This window comes from Astatotilapia calliptera, chromosome 12 (assembly GCF_964374335.1).
Source record: "Astatotilapia calliptera chromosome 12, fAstCal68.1, whole genome shotgun sequence".
In the NCBI taxonomy this organism is placed as follows: Eukaryota; Metazoa; Chordata; class Actinopteri; order Cichliformes; family Cichlidae; genus Astatotilapia; species Astatotilapia calliptera.
The window spans coordinates 37,081,231-37,096,973 of record NC_137433.1 but is presented as its reverse complement, the minus strand read 5'-3'; the positions used below and the strand labels follow the sequence as shown (position 1 = coordinate 37,096,973).

At 40.8% G+C, this 15,743-nt stretch overlaps 1 protein-coding gene across 1 annotated transcript in view; it reads right to left on the bottom strand.

Annotated features, from left to right (window-relative positions):
• Positions 1 to 15,743, bottom strand: part of LOC113033876 (protein unc-13 homolog B-like) — a 110,085-nt gene that overhangs the window by 35,207 nt on the left and 59,135 nt on the right. Inside the window, exons 13-14 of the mRNA XM_080308665.1 lie at positions 6,524 to 6,811; positions 5,915 to 6,002 (exon numbers count right to left, since the gene is read on the bottom strand). Coding sequence (XP_080164791.1) covers positions 5,915 to 6,002; positions 6,524 to 6,811 — 376 coding nt within the window. The remainder of the gene's footprint in view (positions 1 to 5,914; positions 6,003 to 6,523; positions 6,812 to 15,743) is intronic.

Below are 15,743 nucleotides of genomic sequence, written 5' to 3'. Positions count from 1 at the left end.
ACATATTTATGGATGATAAATTGTTGGTTTCATTGAATATTTCCCAAACTGTGGGGCAAAGAACCAAAGCAGGTAAAAATATGGAGTGCAACTCCACTAACAAAGGTTAGCAGTCTTTATTTTCACAACCTGGGTCCTATTTTATTATTAATATTTGATAACAAATGAATTCTTTGCCGGCTTCTTTGTTTGAGTGCATAACAGAAAACAGAAGTGTTTAGTACTGAGAGCATCTCGGAAGAAAATGTGGCAGCTGTCAACATGAAAAATGCCAGCCATAATTCTGCTATGTGCACAGTTTCCCACGATCAGTTAGGAACACTGTACTCTCCAAATTCAAGCAATTCACAACTACAAAGAGTAACATAATAAAGTAAATGCAAGTATCTAAACTGAGACATGGTGAATGAACTAACACCAGCAATTACATCTGGAAATATACGCAGCTTAGCAGTGTTTAGGAAAAGGCTACAATTTTGGCAGATTTCTGTTTTCAGCGTTAGCACCTGATGGTTCAGCCAATACCCTTCAACGCATTCAGAGGCAACTCTCATTTTCTAAGATGCTCTGTGCACAGTTGATGCTGCCTCTTTGCATCCCATTTCCATCCAACATCTCATTTTTCTTTCCTATTCTGACTTAATCAACGTCAAATCTCTTGTCACTGACGTCTTCTCTGTCTGTTCTGGGGTCGTACCACTGATGCCCTCACCTCTGGATTTCCACGTGTGGACGTGAAAGTGGTGAGGTCTCAGAATAGAGATGTGCCACCAACATATGTATTTTTACAGCAATGATCCTAACTGACAGCTCCTCCTCTCGTCATGTAGAATACAGTTCCAATAATATCTGGTGATTTGATGGTCAACATCTGTGATGCATAAGATTACATCATAGATGTGTTCTGACATATTGCCTTACAGTGAGATACAGTTATTAGCTGCTATAACCAGTGAAAGAATTGATTGCAGTTTGTTCAGCCGTCAAATCTTTTCTTCGATATCAAACAGGATTTCTAGCTAAAAACTGAACATTTAGAAGCTACATTTAATCTCCAAACAGAACTCCCAAGAACACACGCTAATGAGCATCAACTAGCAGCACAATACTTGTGTAATTGGTCACGAAAGGTGAAGGATCTGATGTGCTTTCTCCTCTCGGTTTTGCAAAAGATCAAAGGTGGCATTTAAAGAAACGATCTCTTGTTGATAAGCCGCTCGGGACTGGATGAACTAATTATTCTCTATGATCTGTCCTGGAGTGGCATGCAAAGGCAGCAAAGGAGTAGGAGGTTAAGAACTTTTATTCTGTTTGCACCAAACACAAATGAAACAGACGACTGGAAAAGCAGGTCCCAAAAAATATATCTCACAAAGGGAGGAGAATATTAATACCTTCAAAGCTTTTCCACTGGAGCTTTGACACTGTTTGTGTACTTATAGATTAAGTACTTGTCGCACCTCAGAAAAAAAACAAATGCGTGGAACCGCCCTAAAATCTCTAAAATGCTGAAAGAAGAAAATTATGAACAAAAATATTAATCCAACTGAGGGATTGTTAACTTTAGGCTGGACTATTCTAATTCGGTTCTATTAGGTCTCTGAAGAGCCTTCAGCCAATCCCAAATCGATTTTAAAATCCTTCATGTTATAGTAAATACAAAAAGCCGAGATGACAGAGGTTCATTAATATCTTTAATACCCCATCAACCATTTTATCCAAGTTCCTCTCAGAGTTCAGGTGTATTTGTGATTCCTTTCTAAACGTGGAAAGAAAGGCAGGACCTTTAGCGACTAGAATTCTTTCCTGTGGAATCAGCCTAAGCTCACCTATTCTCTTGGTGAGCTTTCATTCTGAAATGCATTGAGCGCCACGCTTTTCAGTGTCTAAGGTAGTCTGATAGGGTTCAATAGTTCTTCACATCTGAAACAGGCACAGACAAAAGTGAAATGATGGTGTCAACACTGACATAAGACATGTAACAGATATGTCTGAGAAGGCTTTTTTGCCTTTATCTAAAATAAAATAGTACGTTAGTGTGTAGAGTCAGAAAAATCACAATAAGGCTAAAATATGTGGAGAAGGAATTCTTGACCGAGCGTCAGGAGTGAGAATGTGTTAGTTTAACCTTAGAGCCCACAGGTCATTTAGAACCGTGTGTTCAAATATATTAATTTAAAATGAACTTGTCTTTTTTCCTGTAGTGTGTGCCTTGCCTCTGTGCTCTCTCCTTCTGAGTCTCCCGGCTCCTGTTCTGTATGCTCCTGTTCTGCAGCGACCTGCTCCAATGTGCACATATTTAGTTTGTTTCTTCGTTACTTTGTTTGCGTTTCCCTCACTTCAGCCATGGAGACAGATGGCTGCCCTCCCTGAATCTGGCTCTGTTGGAGGTGTCCTCATGTTAAAAGGGAATTAGTTCTCTCCAGTATTGTCAGGTGTTGTTGGATTTCTCCCTGTGATATTTTTAAGTTTTTGCCTCAGAGTCTAAAGTACCCACAGTTGACTGATGTTATTGCAAACTAAGAGTATGAATATATATGAATAAAACTGAATTTAACCTATTCAGTAACCTGAATAATGTCTCATTGAAACCCTGTGACAGTAACAACCTCCACATTAAATCTAATATAATATTGTAGGGTGTCATTCCCATGCTAGCTGAATCTAGTTTAAAACTGGCACTAGGTGGGTTATTAATCTAAATTCATAAGATAAGAAACATAACAATGGAATTTAAAAACTAGTTATGACTAAAATGTCTGCTGCTGGCATCAGAAGAAGGTGAAGAGAGGAAAAAAGGGGGGGGAAAGACTAAAACAAACCCATGATTCAAAGAAATATTACAAAAGTGGCAAAGGACCTCTAATCTATGAGGACAACTTGAAGGTTTCTTCAGATAGAAAGCACTCGAGGTGACTGTGAGCCACAAACATGTCAGTTCAAAGAGAAATTCATGCAGCGGGGCACTAAACGAAGAACTAAATGGAACCATGAACCATTTCTTGTTCTTTTTCTGACATTTTCAATAGCTCTTTAACTTTCAATGCCAACTAGAACCACTAATTCCAAGTAAACACGCACCTGTAGTTGTAATAGTTCAATGTCGCACTGAACTCACTTAACAAAGCAGCCACTTTGTGTAAGGTCCCAAATTTACCTCCTAAGAAGTGCCGTCAAAAGACAGATTTGATTCATGAACGAGCGCTGATGAGCTTTATTGTTTAAGGAGACAGAGTCACAGATGGGAGATGAGATAATTTAACATAAACTTAATGGCTCCTGATGGAAACTTCTCACTTCTGTCAGCCTCCTGCCAGGTAGGTCAGTAAGTTAACTGGGATTCTGTGTTTTGCTCAAGGGCTCTCCTCTCAGCACGGGGCCGTGAACCCACTCGCACCCCCGCATTAAGCCAAAGTGAACTAAGCTTGTGGCATTTAAGAGGCCCAAGAAACAAATCAGAAATGAGAATGTGAAATAACCCAAAGAACAATGAACACAAAAGCAGATCTCAGTTGTGACTGTTTGTGAGTGTAGATACTTATTTCCCATCTAGGGACAAAACTATGGACACCACAAACTAACTGTTAGGGTTAAGACTGTGCTGTAGAGTCCACACGTATATAGAACATGCATTTATTCATTAGTATAAAGGAGGGACAATGGACTGATTGCTATACTGTCAAAAAAATTACAGGAACACTTTTTAACACGTCTGAGAGTATAACAACAAATCAAATACATTTGTGGGACGTTGATCTGAGCAAGTAGCAGAGGGAAGTGTTGATCTGTTTTTATAAAATTAACAACACCAGCAGTAGAGGGGCAACGATGAGACAACTCCCAGAACAGAAATGATTTTGCAGGTGGACATTGTTCCCCTTCTCATCTTTTCTGTCTGTTTTTCACTAGTTTTGAGGGTCAGTGTCACTACTGGTAGTGGCACAGGTAGTCCAAGAAGGTGGCCTGAGGGCCTGATGATTTGAATTTTGAATTTGAATTTGATGTCGTGTAGTTAGCCCCGTGTTCACTGCCCAGCACCTTGGAGCTTGACTGGTATTGCCAGCACCAGAAATGGAAAAGAACCCTGAATATGTGTGACAAACATGAAGGGGTCTGAAGGGCAGTCTTACACTGCCTGTAACATTGTTCAGTATGACTGGTTTGTTGCTGGGGCAGGGGGGCATATCCATGGACCACAGCCTTCTGTAGGGTAGGACACATCTTCATCTCAGCCACATATTTCCTGATACCATTGTTCATATTTTGCACTCTTCCCATTGTAGAGCACTTAATGATATATGGACTGTGTTAACGTTTATTTAGTCTTGCTGCCCGATCAACCAATTTATTAAGATCACACAGCCTCACGGATTCTCTCATTACATACTAGAGGTTGCAGGACGTAGAGAGCAGCTTAAAGCATGAATGCAAACACAAACAAATTGAGATGATTATCACTTCAGGTGCTCATCAAATTTTCAGGCTTCATTAACTGGTAAGTGAATGGTAAACAGACTGGTTCCTATATAGCGCGATTCTACTCTGAGCACTCAAAGCACTTTCCATAACTTGCCTCATTCAACCATTCAGACCCATTCATACAAGCACCTTTCTATGCAAGTGCTTTCTATCTACCATGCACGCACATTCATACACTGATGGATGCATCGGAGCAACATGGGCTTTCTAAATCTAAGCAGGTTGTTTTCTATGTATGTTTTAACTACATTGATTTTTCATGTAATCTATAAATAAAAATAGTCAAATTGTCATTGTAAAGCAGCCACATTCACTATGTTCACATGCTTTTAGGTCACAAAGTGAAAACAATATGAATATTACAAAGCAAAAGCTCAGAGTGTTTAGACAACAGCTGTTTCCAACTTATGTTTAGTTTACCTGAGTTATTATGAGAATCACTGGTAATAACTAACTTTTCTAACTAATCTAACAAAGTCACCCGATGTGCAGTAGAACTAAAAGACACTTAGTTAGAAATTAAATGCAAGGAAAATTTAATTACAATACATTCATTTTCACAAGTTAAAGCATTTCTTATAGTGAACATAAACTAGAAATATATCATACTAATTAAGCCTATGCCTGTGATAAAAATATTTTCTGTGTGTGTGTGTGTGTGTGTGTGTGTGTGTGTGTGTGTGTGTGTGTGTGTGTGTGTGTGTGTGTGTGTGTGTGTGTGTGTGTGTACTTGCAGAAAAATTACGAGGCTACAATGTCGTCCTTAGTCTAAAGTCTGATTTGATATGTACAAAACTATATTCCCTATTAGTTGCTTTATTCAAAAATAGATTTTATTGCTGCAGTTATATTCTCCAGGGTTTATGTCTCTGCACAGCCTAAAATGTACTTCTTAGCATACAGTGATTTGAGGCAAAATGACAAACAGGCCAGAAATGACATTTGCAGTACTCAGACCCCAGTCGACCGCAAACCACCCTCAGGTGTTTGGTACTATAATAATGAATCTTTTTAACTTGCAGTACCATATCTTGGAACTAAAACCTTTCTGCAACAGCAGAAGTGATAGCTAGATTTGAAGAAGCCAGTGAAGAAAAGGAGTTTCCCAGATCAAAGCAGAAATCCTTAAGGAGCGCAAAATTGGTGCAAATTGCTGTGGCATGACTTGAAACTCAACCAACCCAGAGCAGTAAAGAGGGAGAGAAAACATCATTACATGAAGGAAAGTGGAGAGAGAGAGAGGGGGGAACAGGAAATGTCAATGTGTCTGTATCTGTGTTTGGGATTTGGCTGTTTTGTATTTCTTGTGCTCTCTAGGGTTGAACCGCTACTAAATACAATGAACTGATTCTAAAATGTATGCAAGGCATGCAATATGTTTTTGTAGTGAGTGTGTAAGAGCAGCGTAAAGAGACAGGAGAAAGAGTCTTCCTACCTCGTGCAGTTTCACTCTCACTTTGTTGTAGGCTTTCAGCCAGCGAACTTTGGACGGAGAGCAGGGTGGAGGGCCATCTACGAAGAGACTGAGGACCAAGAAGAGATCAGCTTTTGGACACATAGACAAGACCGAAATCAATCAACATAAAATTAAATGTCTTCTTGGCTAAATCTGGTCAGCCAGTCATATATTTAGTTTAAAAATAATCCCTGAAAATTTGGCTGTTTTTATTCTGGCTGAACTGGTCTCAATTTAGCCCAGTTTGAGCATCGTTTTGGACACTATGTAGTCTTAATACAGATCCAGCAATCCCATCCAGCAAAACTCATTGAAGACAATGTTGCCAGATATATTGGCTGTCTGAAAGATGAAAGGACATCTAGAAAAGTCATAGCTGTAAAGGGTTTGGGTTTGCCTCTGGAAAGGTCATCTTTTCAACAAGTATTTATTGGGTAGGTTGTCGTCACTACTTTGTTACTAAAAGCCAATAATTCCTACTGGTATCTCACAAACTAAATGCTGTGTACAGTGATGGATATTTTGGTTAGGATTACCAGCTCAATTACTTTGAATGTTTTTAAAAATGACAATGCAAGACCCACATACCCATTTGTCTGTCTCTTGTTATCGCAGTTGTCCAAGGTTGGTTTAGGAAGGATGTCTGAAGAGTCCTTTAAATCTTTCTTAGAACCAGGCTCTGGCAGTGCATGCACGTCCTTTTCAGCATCGTCCTCTTCTTCCTTGTTCCAGTTGGACGGCTGGTTTTGGAGAGGAGGGCGAGGCTTACTGGGGTGGCAGGACTCTACATGTCGGCGCTCTTCAGGCTCAGAGCTCAGCTGAGAGCTGACTGGGCTGAGGTTGCCTGACGAATCAAAGTGGCTGCTGTCTGGAGGGCTGTAGACAGCAACATCACAATTTAGAATACGGAGGTGATTTAGACAGAAAAATAGTATAAATGTGCAGGTTTTATTCCAAAATCAATATGGAAATCTGCAATTTACAAAATGGTAGTAAGGAACTGATTGATTGTGGACATTTTATTTGCTTTAATACTGAAAAAAAAGTTCAGTTTGCAATGGCAGACATGATTTTGGAATGAAACATTAAAGGATCAAAGGGGAATATAAGGGTCAAAGGACACTCTTTATCATATCACAAAGAATATCACACACAACAAGGAAAACTAAGAGGGTTCAGGAAGATAAGTTCATTAAATACATTTCTGTAACAGTCAGGTCAAGAGAGGTTCCACCAGGATTGCAAAGTTGATGGTCATGACTATGTGACTATCTGCCATCACTGGAAACTTCGTGCATTTTTGGTTGATGTGTCATTTTTACTAATTTTGCAGTCTGCTTCTCCTTGTTCTGCATGTTGCTATCTTTTCTGACACCACCACTTGTTAAAAATTGTGCACAACTTTTAAGAGCATGTGCAAGTTTAAAGCAATGTTGGCATGTTAGTAAAGAAAAAGTTAACCTGTTTAAGTAATAGGGATAAAACTGATAAATCTCATAAGTCATCGACTCAGGGGCTGGAAGACTGAGACTCCTGGCTCTGTGCTTTAACTTGCACGATTTACTTTCTGTTGGGTGTGGGCCAAACCACTTCTCCTTGCTCCTTTTATTCCAGAGTCCAGCCTGCCTCTACGGTGTACGCTGTAATGCCATGATAAATCTATCAGTTTGATTCATATAAACAAATTGGCTAAGGCTTGGAAATAATTCAGAGAACTGCAGGGGACAGAGGAAGGAGGGGCTTTTTAACCACCTCACCAGTGGAAAGGTAATAAATAAGAGCCGCCGGTTTCGTCATTCATTTTGCTTCCATCACTGTCACAAAAGCTATTACTGAGGTGGTGTAAGCACAAAATAGCTGCAGTACATTTACACTTGATGGTTAGCACTTTCTAAACATGTTATCATTTCCTGTGCCTCGATCATGTCAGATATCTGGTAACTGGTTTCCATGTATGGCTATGGAGCCATACAAGAGTTGCAGAATGAGAATGGGACTGGAGTGTCCTAATGAAAACTAATTAGGGAAAAGGGGGGAAAATGGGAAAAGAAAAGCGGGAAAAGGGCTGTACATTTATCTATGCTAGCATGATAAATGAAGAATGCCATTTATCATGTACATTGCACTAGCCTTTTCATAGCTTCCTTCGTTAACTGTTCCTTTGGTTGATCCATTTCCAGTTCTGCATGCACGACATCAGGTGCGTTTACTTCACTCTTATCTAACTCACATGGGGTGACCATTAACTGAGGTGTATCCAAACTTTCTATTTGGGAAACAGAGTGCGAAGGAACACCAGACAGAGGTGACTGTGCTAAGCTGTCACAGCTTCCTGTTTTTGAAGTTTCTGTTGGTCCTTCTGTATCACTGCCATCTTCACTTTCAGTTTCTCCAGAACCTGGGGAAGGTTTATCAGGTTCTGGATCCTCAAATTCAGTAGGTTTTGGAGTTTCAGACTGAGGCTCTACGCTGACCACAGGAGGGGTGGATTCAGGTCTGGGAGAGTCAGAGTTACCAAACATTGAGGTAAGTTTCATGCCGAACACAGATGAAACAGATGCTTCCTCCTTTCCAGTTGACTTTTCATCATGGAAAATACCAGCTGAAAGGCTTTTAAAACCAGAAAATAGACCACCATCAGTTTGCTGTGTCTGAGGTGCCTTTGAAGCAGTGGCTGGAGATGTTGAGGTGGAGAAAAGGGATCCAATCGATGATGTACCTTCAGCAGCTACAGACAAAAAGCCTAATTTTGGGGCAGTGAGACCTGGAATTTCAAAGATGCCCTTGTTTTCTGGAGCTGTGGGGGGTGGTGCTGCTTTGTCAGACACTGCAGTAACTGGCCCTTCTGAATGCTCTACATGTTCATCATCCCCTGATTGTTTCTCAGTAGTTTGAATAATAGATTCAGTGAGAGAATTTCCTTCTGCTTCCGTTTCTTTTTGTTCCGTCTCCTCCACCAAACCTTTTTCAGGAAGTTCAGATTCTGTGCTCTTGACATGTCCATCTTCAGATAAAGGTATCTCTGGTTTTTCAGTGATTGCACAGTCTGTCACACTAGCAGAAAGCTCATCAGGTCTACACTGTGTACCAGACTGTTGAGTTTCCTCAGGTTTTGTTGTCTCGGGACCTTTGAACATACCAAGTAAGTCACTTGTAAGAGATTCTGAAGCAATACTACTTGGAAGGCCAAAAAATGAGCTTTTCTGTTGTTGCTGTTGCTGTTGCGGTTGTGGTGGTGGCTGACGAGGCGCAGGTGATGAACCAAAAAGTGAGGCAGCTGAACTTGAAAAAAATCCACCAACAGTTGGTGATTTACTTTGTGTATTTGGGGCAGAGAACATAGACATAAACCCAGAAAATGGAGCTGGTTCAGGTGGCTTTTGTGGCCCTGGCTGTCTTGGACCAGCCATTCTTGGCCCACTCATTCGTGGTGCTCCCATTCGCGGCCCACCCATTCTTGGTACTCCCATTCTTTGGACTTGTGGACCAAGAGGCCTGGTCATACTAGGTTGTTGTTGTGGTGGAGGAGTTGAAGGAGCAAGAGGTGGAATTGAGTTGGTACCAATGGTTTTTTCTTCATTTGTTGAAGAGGCCACTCCTGCCAAAGGTGAACTTTCAGATACCTTTTCTGCAGGTTCTGTAGTAGCATGCTCTAATTCTGCCTCAGTTAGTTCCTTCATTGTCTCACCAGATGTGACTTTAAAGTCTGCCAAAGGTGTACTTTCATAGACTTTATCTCCAGGTTCTGTAATAGCATGCTCTAATTCTGCCTCAGTTATTTCTTTTATTGTCTCACTAGATGCGATTTTTGAGTCTTCTTGGACAGCTTTTTCAGAATCTGAAACTGCAGTAACTACAGACTCTGCAGTAACGGTTTCTGGTTTTTGTACCACAGAATCAACTACATTGGTATGTTCAGTGGATTTTTCCTCATCTGTCATTACCTTTTGTTCATCAGCAACTTTTTCCAGCTCACTAGTTAATTTTTCTATAACTGCCTTTACTGTATTTTCTTCACTAGCATCTTCTGAAGTGTGCTCAGTTGATTCTTCTATTTCCAGAACAGCTTTTTGTTCAAAGCTGTCAACTTTCAAAGGCTCTTCAGTTAGCTTTTCTACATCTGCAACTACTGTCTTTTTTTCTGCAGCAACTTTCAAAGCCTCCTCAGATGTTTTTTCTATACCTGTAACACTAGTTTCATCTTCATCAGCAACCTTCAGTAGCTCCTCACTTGGTTTTTCAATCTCTGAAATTGCTAGCTCTGCATTAGTAACAGCCTTATCTTCAACTTTATTTGAACTTGGGTTCTTGTCGGTAGACTCACTAGAAACTTGCAATGCCATTTGCATAGTGTCATTTTTCTCTGAAAGACTTTTGATATCAGCTGTCTCTGCTTCGTCACCTGTGGACTTACTTTCGTCTTTCAAGCTATCAAGTTCTGATTCTGCAAATTTTCTCTCAACATCTACGCTGTCTTTTATCTCTTTATTTTCTTTTTCCGTTTCCGACTCTGCCTGACAAACTTGTTTTTCAGCCTCCACAAGTGTCTCTTTAGAAGTCGTGACATGAGTGTCCACAGTGGAAGCTTTAACCGTGTCTGATGCGTTTTCATCAAAGGGCAATTTCTGTTGTATTGTGGTTTTATTTTCTATATCTCGATCTGTCGAGGGAACAGACATTTTCGTAACATTTTGATCGATGTCTGCAGTTGAGTCTTTGACATCTTGGCATGCCTGTTCTATTTGAGATTCCATCCGAATTGACGATGTAGAAAGAAGCTCTGGGGATATAATTTTTTTGTTCTCAACACAGTCACTCCTTTCTTGTTCTGAGTCATCCTTTGTGCCTTGAGGTTTCACTTGTTCTGAGGCAATTTCCTCCTTATCTGATGATACAGAAAGAGGCTCTGGAGAGACACTTTTTATCTTCTCAACGTGGTCATTCTTTCCTTCTTCCAAGTTATCCTTTGTGTCTGGAGGTTTGACTAGTTCTGAAACAATCTCTTCCTTTACAAAAGCAGTTGTTTCTTGTTCGGGTTTGGTTTCCTCCAAGAAAGACATCCCAAAAAGACCAAACCCAGTTTTAGATTTGTTACTATCAGAACTCCCACCAAGTGAAAACACAGAGGAAACTTTGAAACCTTCTGATTCAGGTGGTTTAGAAACTGGTAATTGTGCTTCTGATGCTTGTTGGCTTTGTCCACCAAACATCGAAAACAGTCCTTTTCCTGTTATCTCTGAACTGCTGGGTCTTGGTGGTGTAACAGTTGGCCCAGGTGGGCGTACTCTAGGACTAGTTTGAGACTGGGCACCAAGACCACCAAACTTTGAAAACAAACCTGCTCCAGGGGTTTCTTTATTTGTAGTAGAACCAGGGAGTATGCCACCAAATATAGAAGATCCAGTAGAAGGTGCCCTTGGTGTAGCACTACCCATAGGTTGACCTCTGGGACTGGGTGGTTGCTGAGGTGCAGATGAACCAAACATGGAAAACAGACCCTTTCCTGGAGGTTCTTTGGGTGGAGGACCTCTAGGTCGCACACTTCCAACAGTTGGACCTCTTGGAGCAGGTGATGCTTGACTACTGGCTCCACCAAACATGGAGAATAAACCTTTTCCCTGTGGCTCTTGTGGCGTTGGTGTTGTTTCTTTGGATCCAGGTGAAGATGGGGTACTTGACCCACCAAACATTGAAAGCAATCCTGTCCCAGGAGCGTCTTTGGCAGATGAGCCAGGAAGAATACCACCAAGTAATGATATACCAGGGGAGGAAGTCTGCTGTGAGTTTGGAGTAGAGCCACTAAATAAAGAAAATAATCCTTTACCTGCTTGTTCATCCTCAGGTTGATCAACCTTGCCAGCAGAACTGTCCTCCTTGGAAACTATTATTTCCTCTGTGAGAGGTTTGACAGGACTGGGCTTAGGTTCAGACAAGGAGACATCCCTTTGAGTTTCATCATAAAGTGGTTGGACTTTTTCAGGCAATTTTGCATCTGAGACTGAAGGTAATTCTTCTGGTGACACATTTTCATGTGACTGTACTCCTTCAGACAGTACGATTTCTGAAGATGTGCTCTCCCTCTTATTAGCTAGAGCGTCAAGTGTTTCAGGAGCATTGGAGGATTTTATTACTGAAGTTGTATTGCCAATCTGGCCAGCCAGATCACCGAGTTGTTCAACCACATCAAGTGTTGTATTGTCTGGAACTGATAATTTTGCATCCTTGGAAGTCAGTTCAGTTTGTGGCTCGTTGGCTTCAGTACTCTCTGATATTCCTTCAGCTCTAGAGAGCACATCATCTGTAGTTGAACATTTTTCAGTCATGATGTGCTGTGAGTCTCTCTCTGCAAGAGTACTACTTTCTGCAGTCAGTATAAGTGGCATTTCTGGTGAAGAGGTCTTGATTTGTTCTAATTCAGTGGATAGCTCTGTGCTACATATTTCTGTAGCTCTAGCCTCCTTAGATATCTCAGACTCTGAAACAGAATAAGGTAAAGAATCTTTATATTCTACATCGGGAGCAGTTTCTTTAGAAACACTGGCCTCTGGGATTTCAGGCGTGCTACATTCACTAAACTCATGCTCATTTGTCTCTTCTTCTGGTGAACTTGCTGCCGAGACAAAAATATGGGGCAGCCTGATATAAGGTTTTTGGTCACCTGGTTCAATTTGTGTCTCAGGTATTTCAGAGCCAATGCCAATGTAAATTGACTTTTGATGTTGACTTTTATCCTGTGATCCATTAGACAAAGAATTTTCACCACACTCAGTATTGCCATCGGAAGACTCTGTGGCTACAGTTTGTTTGGAATGCTCTAGAATCTCATGCATAGATATTTCTGATTCTGGTACAAACATTTTATCCGTGATGACAGAACCCTCTTTGCCACCTGCTTCTGATGTAACTTCTGACGGTGTTTGCGAAGGTTCTGCTGAACTGTCAAAACTCAGAATTCCCTTGGGTGGCATGGTATCTGATGGCTTTGTTAGTACCTTTTCAGGAAAAGGCCTTTCTTTATCTTGTTTTTCTTTCTCTGGGATTGCATTTAGCATTGGCGGTGGTTGCTGATATTCTTGAGAAAGAGATGAAGGCAAACCATGTACTGGCAACTCACTGATGTTGGAAACCATAGGCAGTATCACTGGTGACGTTTCAGAGCTTATATCACTTAAAATGGAATCGTTGTTTCTGTGTTCAGATTTGCTTATTAGTGATTGGGTCGGATCCAGCTCTGTCCGTAGGGCTGCAGATTGATCCTTTGTTGATTCAGATGAAAAGGAAGAAGTTACTTTATCTTTAACCACCACTGATCTAGAGTCTTCAAAAGATTTTGTTTGTGTAACTGGATAGGTAATTTCTTTCCTGTTTGATATGTCATTATTTTCACTGGTCAATCTAGAACCAAAGTTAGCTTGGTCAGTAACAGGCAGAGAACTTGACACAATAAGACTTTGTGAGCTTAAAGCAGTTTTTCCTTGAAGCCCAGCAGGGGTTACTGGGGGGGTGGTCTGTTTAATATCAGCTGTCACCTGTGTTCCAGTAAATTGCGTCCTTTGGTCCTCGGATGTAGACATAAGCTGGTGGGACGGAGCAGCAGCTGGCATTGTACTGGCAGATGGTTGCGATCCAGCACCGCTGAATAATGAAATCAAACCCTTAACAGAGGTAGACCTTGCTGCTGTCACAGATACCTCTGGTTGTTGCAATTGAGCCCCAAAGTCTTGGTCAGGAAAGCTACTCTTTAATGGTTGTGCACGCACAGGATCACATTTTGTAGACTGTTGGGATATAGATGTGCTAATGTTCAAAGATTCAGTTGGTGTGGAATATTGTTGGACAGTGACATGTGTTTGAGTTTGAGTAGACTGTTTTGATAGTTCAAGAGATCCTGTCACAGATGCCTCTGGTTGTTGCAATTCAGCCCCAAAGTTCTGGTTAGGAAAGTTGCTCTTTAATGGTTGTACAGGTAGTGGATCACATTTTGTGGATGGTTGGGATACAGATGTGCTTACCTTTAAAGGTACGGTTGGTGTGGAATACTGCTTATAAGTGACAGGGGTTTGGTATTGACTAGAATGTTTTGACAGTTCAAGAGGTCCTTTTGAAAAATCTTCTGTTGCCATACTTTGTACAGGTTGTATGCCAGAAGACTGTGGAGAAGGTTCAGGTCTAGGCCTACCATCTGGTTGCTGACTAAGTGAAAGATTATGAACATTGTGTGTGGTGGGATCATTTTGGATTGTACCATACAGTTGATGGGTAGATGCAGAAGGCAATGCATGTCCATTACTTGATACTATTTCACTGTTTGGCAGGATTTCTTCAGTGCTCTCATAGCTGTCCACAGTTGCCTGCTTAATAAGAATTTTGGGTCTAGATAAAATGTCAAACTGAACACTTGGATCATGTCTTTCCACCTTTAAAGGTATTGGCTGAGAAGTAACAATTGCTGGAGTCCAACCAGTTTTAGCACCAGAATGTTGATATTGGTGTTGCACAGCTGAATGTTGGGTTTGCTGCTGCTGAGACAGTGGATCATGTTTTTTGTAATCAACATTTGCACAACTGAGCGGTTGATATGCATTGTTTAGTGAAGATCTCTTGGGTTCCTCTATAGCCTGAGGAGGCTGTGTCTTCATTTGAACAGGTACAGGAGATAACACTGAAGTAGTCAATGACTCAGAGTTTATTCCTGTTCCCAACTGCCATCTAGAATTTATTCCAGGTTGGATGGTAGAGTTTTTATCAGGTAAATATTCCCTGTATTGCAAAGGCTTCTGAGTATCTTCTCTGATAACTTCAGTACTGGCTGCAGGTGTGTATGGTTGGTGGCAGTAGATACCATTTTGAGATTGTGACGAAATATAAGAAGAAGAAAAATCCTTTGTATTTTGATCTCTAACAACTGTGATTTTGTTTTGAAGATCTACAGTTAGGTTCACAATACCATCTGGTGTTTCCCTTTCTAACGGCCTTTCGGTTTTCCTTCTTTCAAACATTTCTTTTTTTGCTTTAACATTTGAAAAGTTCATGGGCTCTTCAGCTTTTGGCTCAATTTGATTACTTAAAGCACTAGGCTTTAGGCTGTCTTTTGCTGAGAAGTTCACTGGTTTATTTTGTTGCCACATGTCCTTAGAGATGGCATTTGGCCCAGAAAATACATCATTACATTGGTAGGGAAATATATTTGTGTGCAATCTCTCAGTTTTGCTGATTCTACTCAAAACTTGTCTTCCTTGTTGATTTGCAGATTGTGTCACTATAAGTGGTACACCAACAGAACCATCTCTTATCATATTTGCCTTGTTGTTGATCAGTGGCACAACTCCAGTTGACAAGGTATCAGGCACTGTTTCAGACCATTTCTCCTGTGGTTTTGGAGACATGTCTAGGTAGCTTTTGATAGAATTAGCAGGTGCAGATATTTCTTGACATCCACTTTGAACATATCCTTGTTGTATTGGCACCTGTGAGCCAGCCACTGTTGGCTGCCTTTTAGTTTGTATCTGAGATAGGTGGGTTTCCACAATTAGTGGTACACCAACAGAATCCCCTTGTGAATATGAAAAGCCTGACGGTCTTATCCTTACCAGTGATACTGGATCTGAATAGTTTACCATCGCATCTGATTTACCTGTCTTTGTTGACATATCGATTGTGCTTTTAATAGAGTTTGCTGGAGATGTAGCAGGTGATTTCATTTGGGTAATGACTGATAGCTGTGAAGTTATCTGATTTGAATGGAGAAAGGCCTCAGATTTTCTGTGCCATGGTTGTTGACACAGAATAGAACCTGAGTGATTTTGAA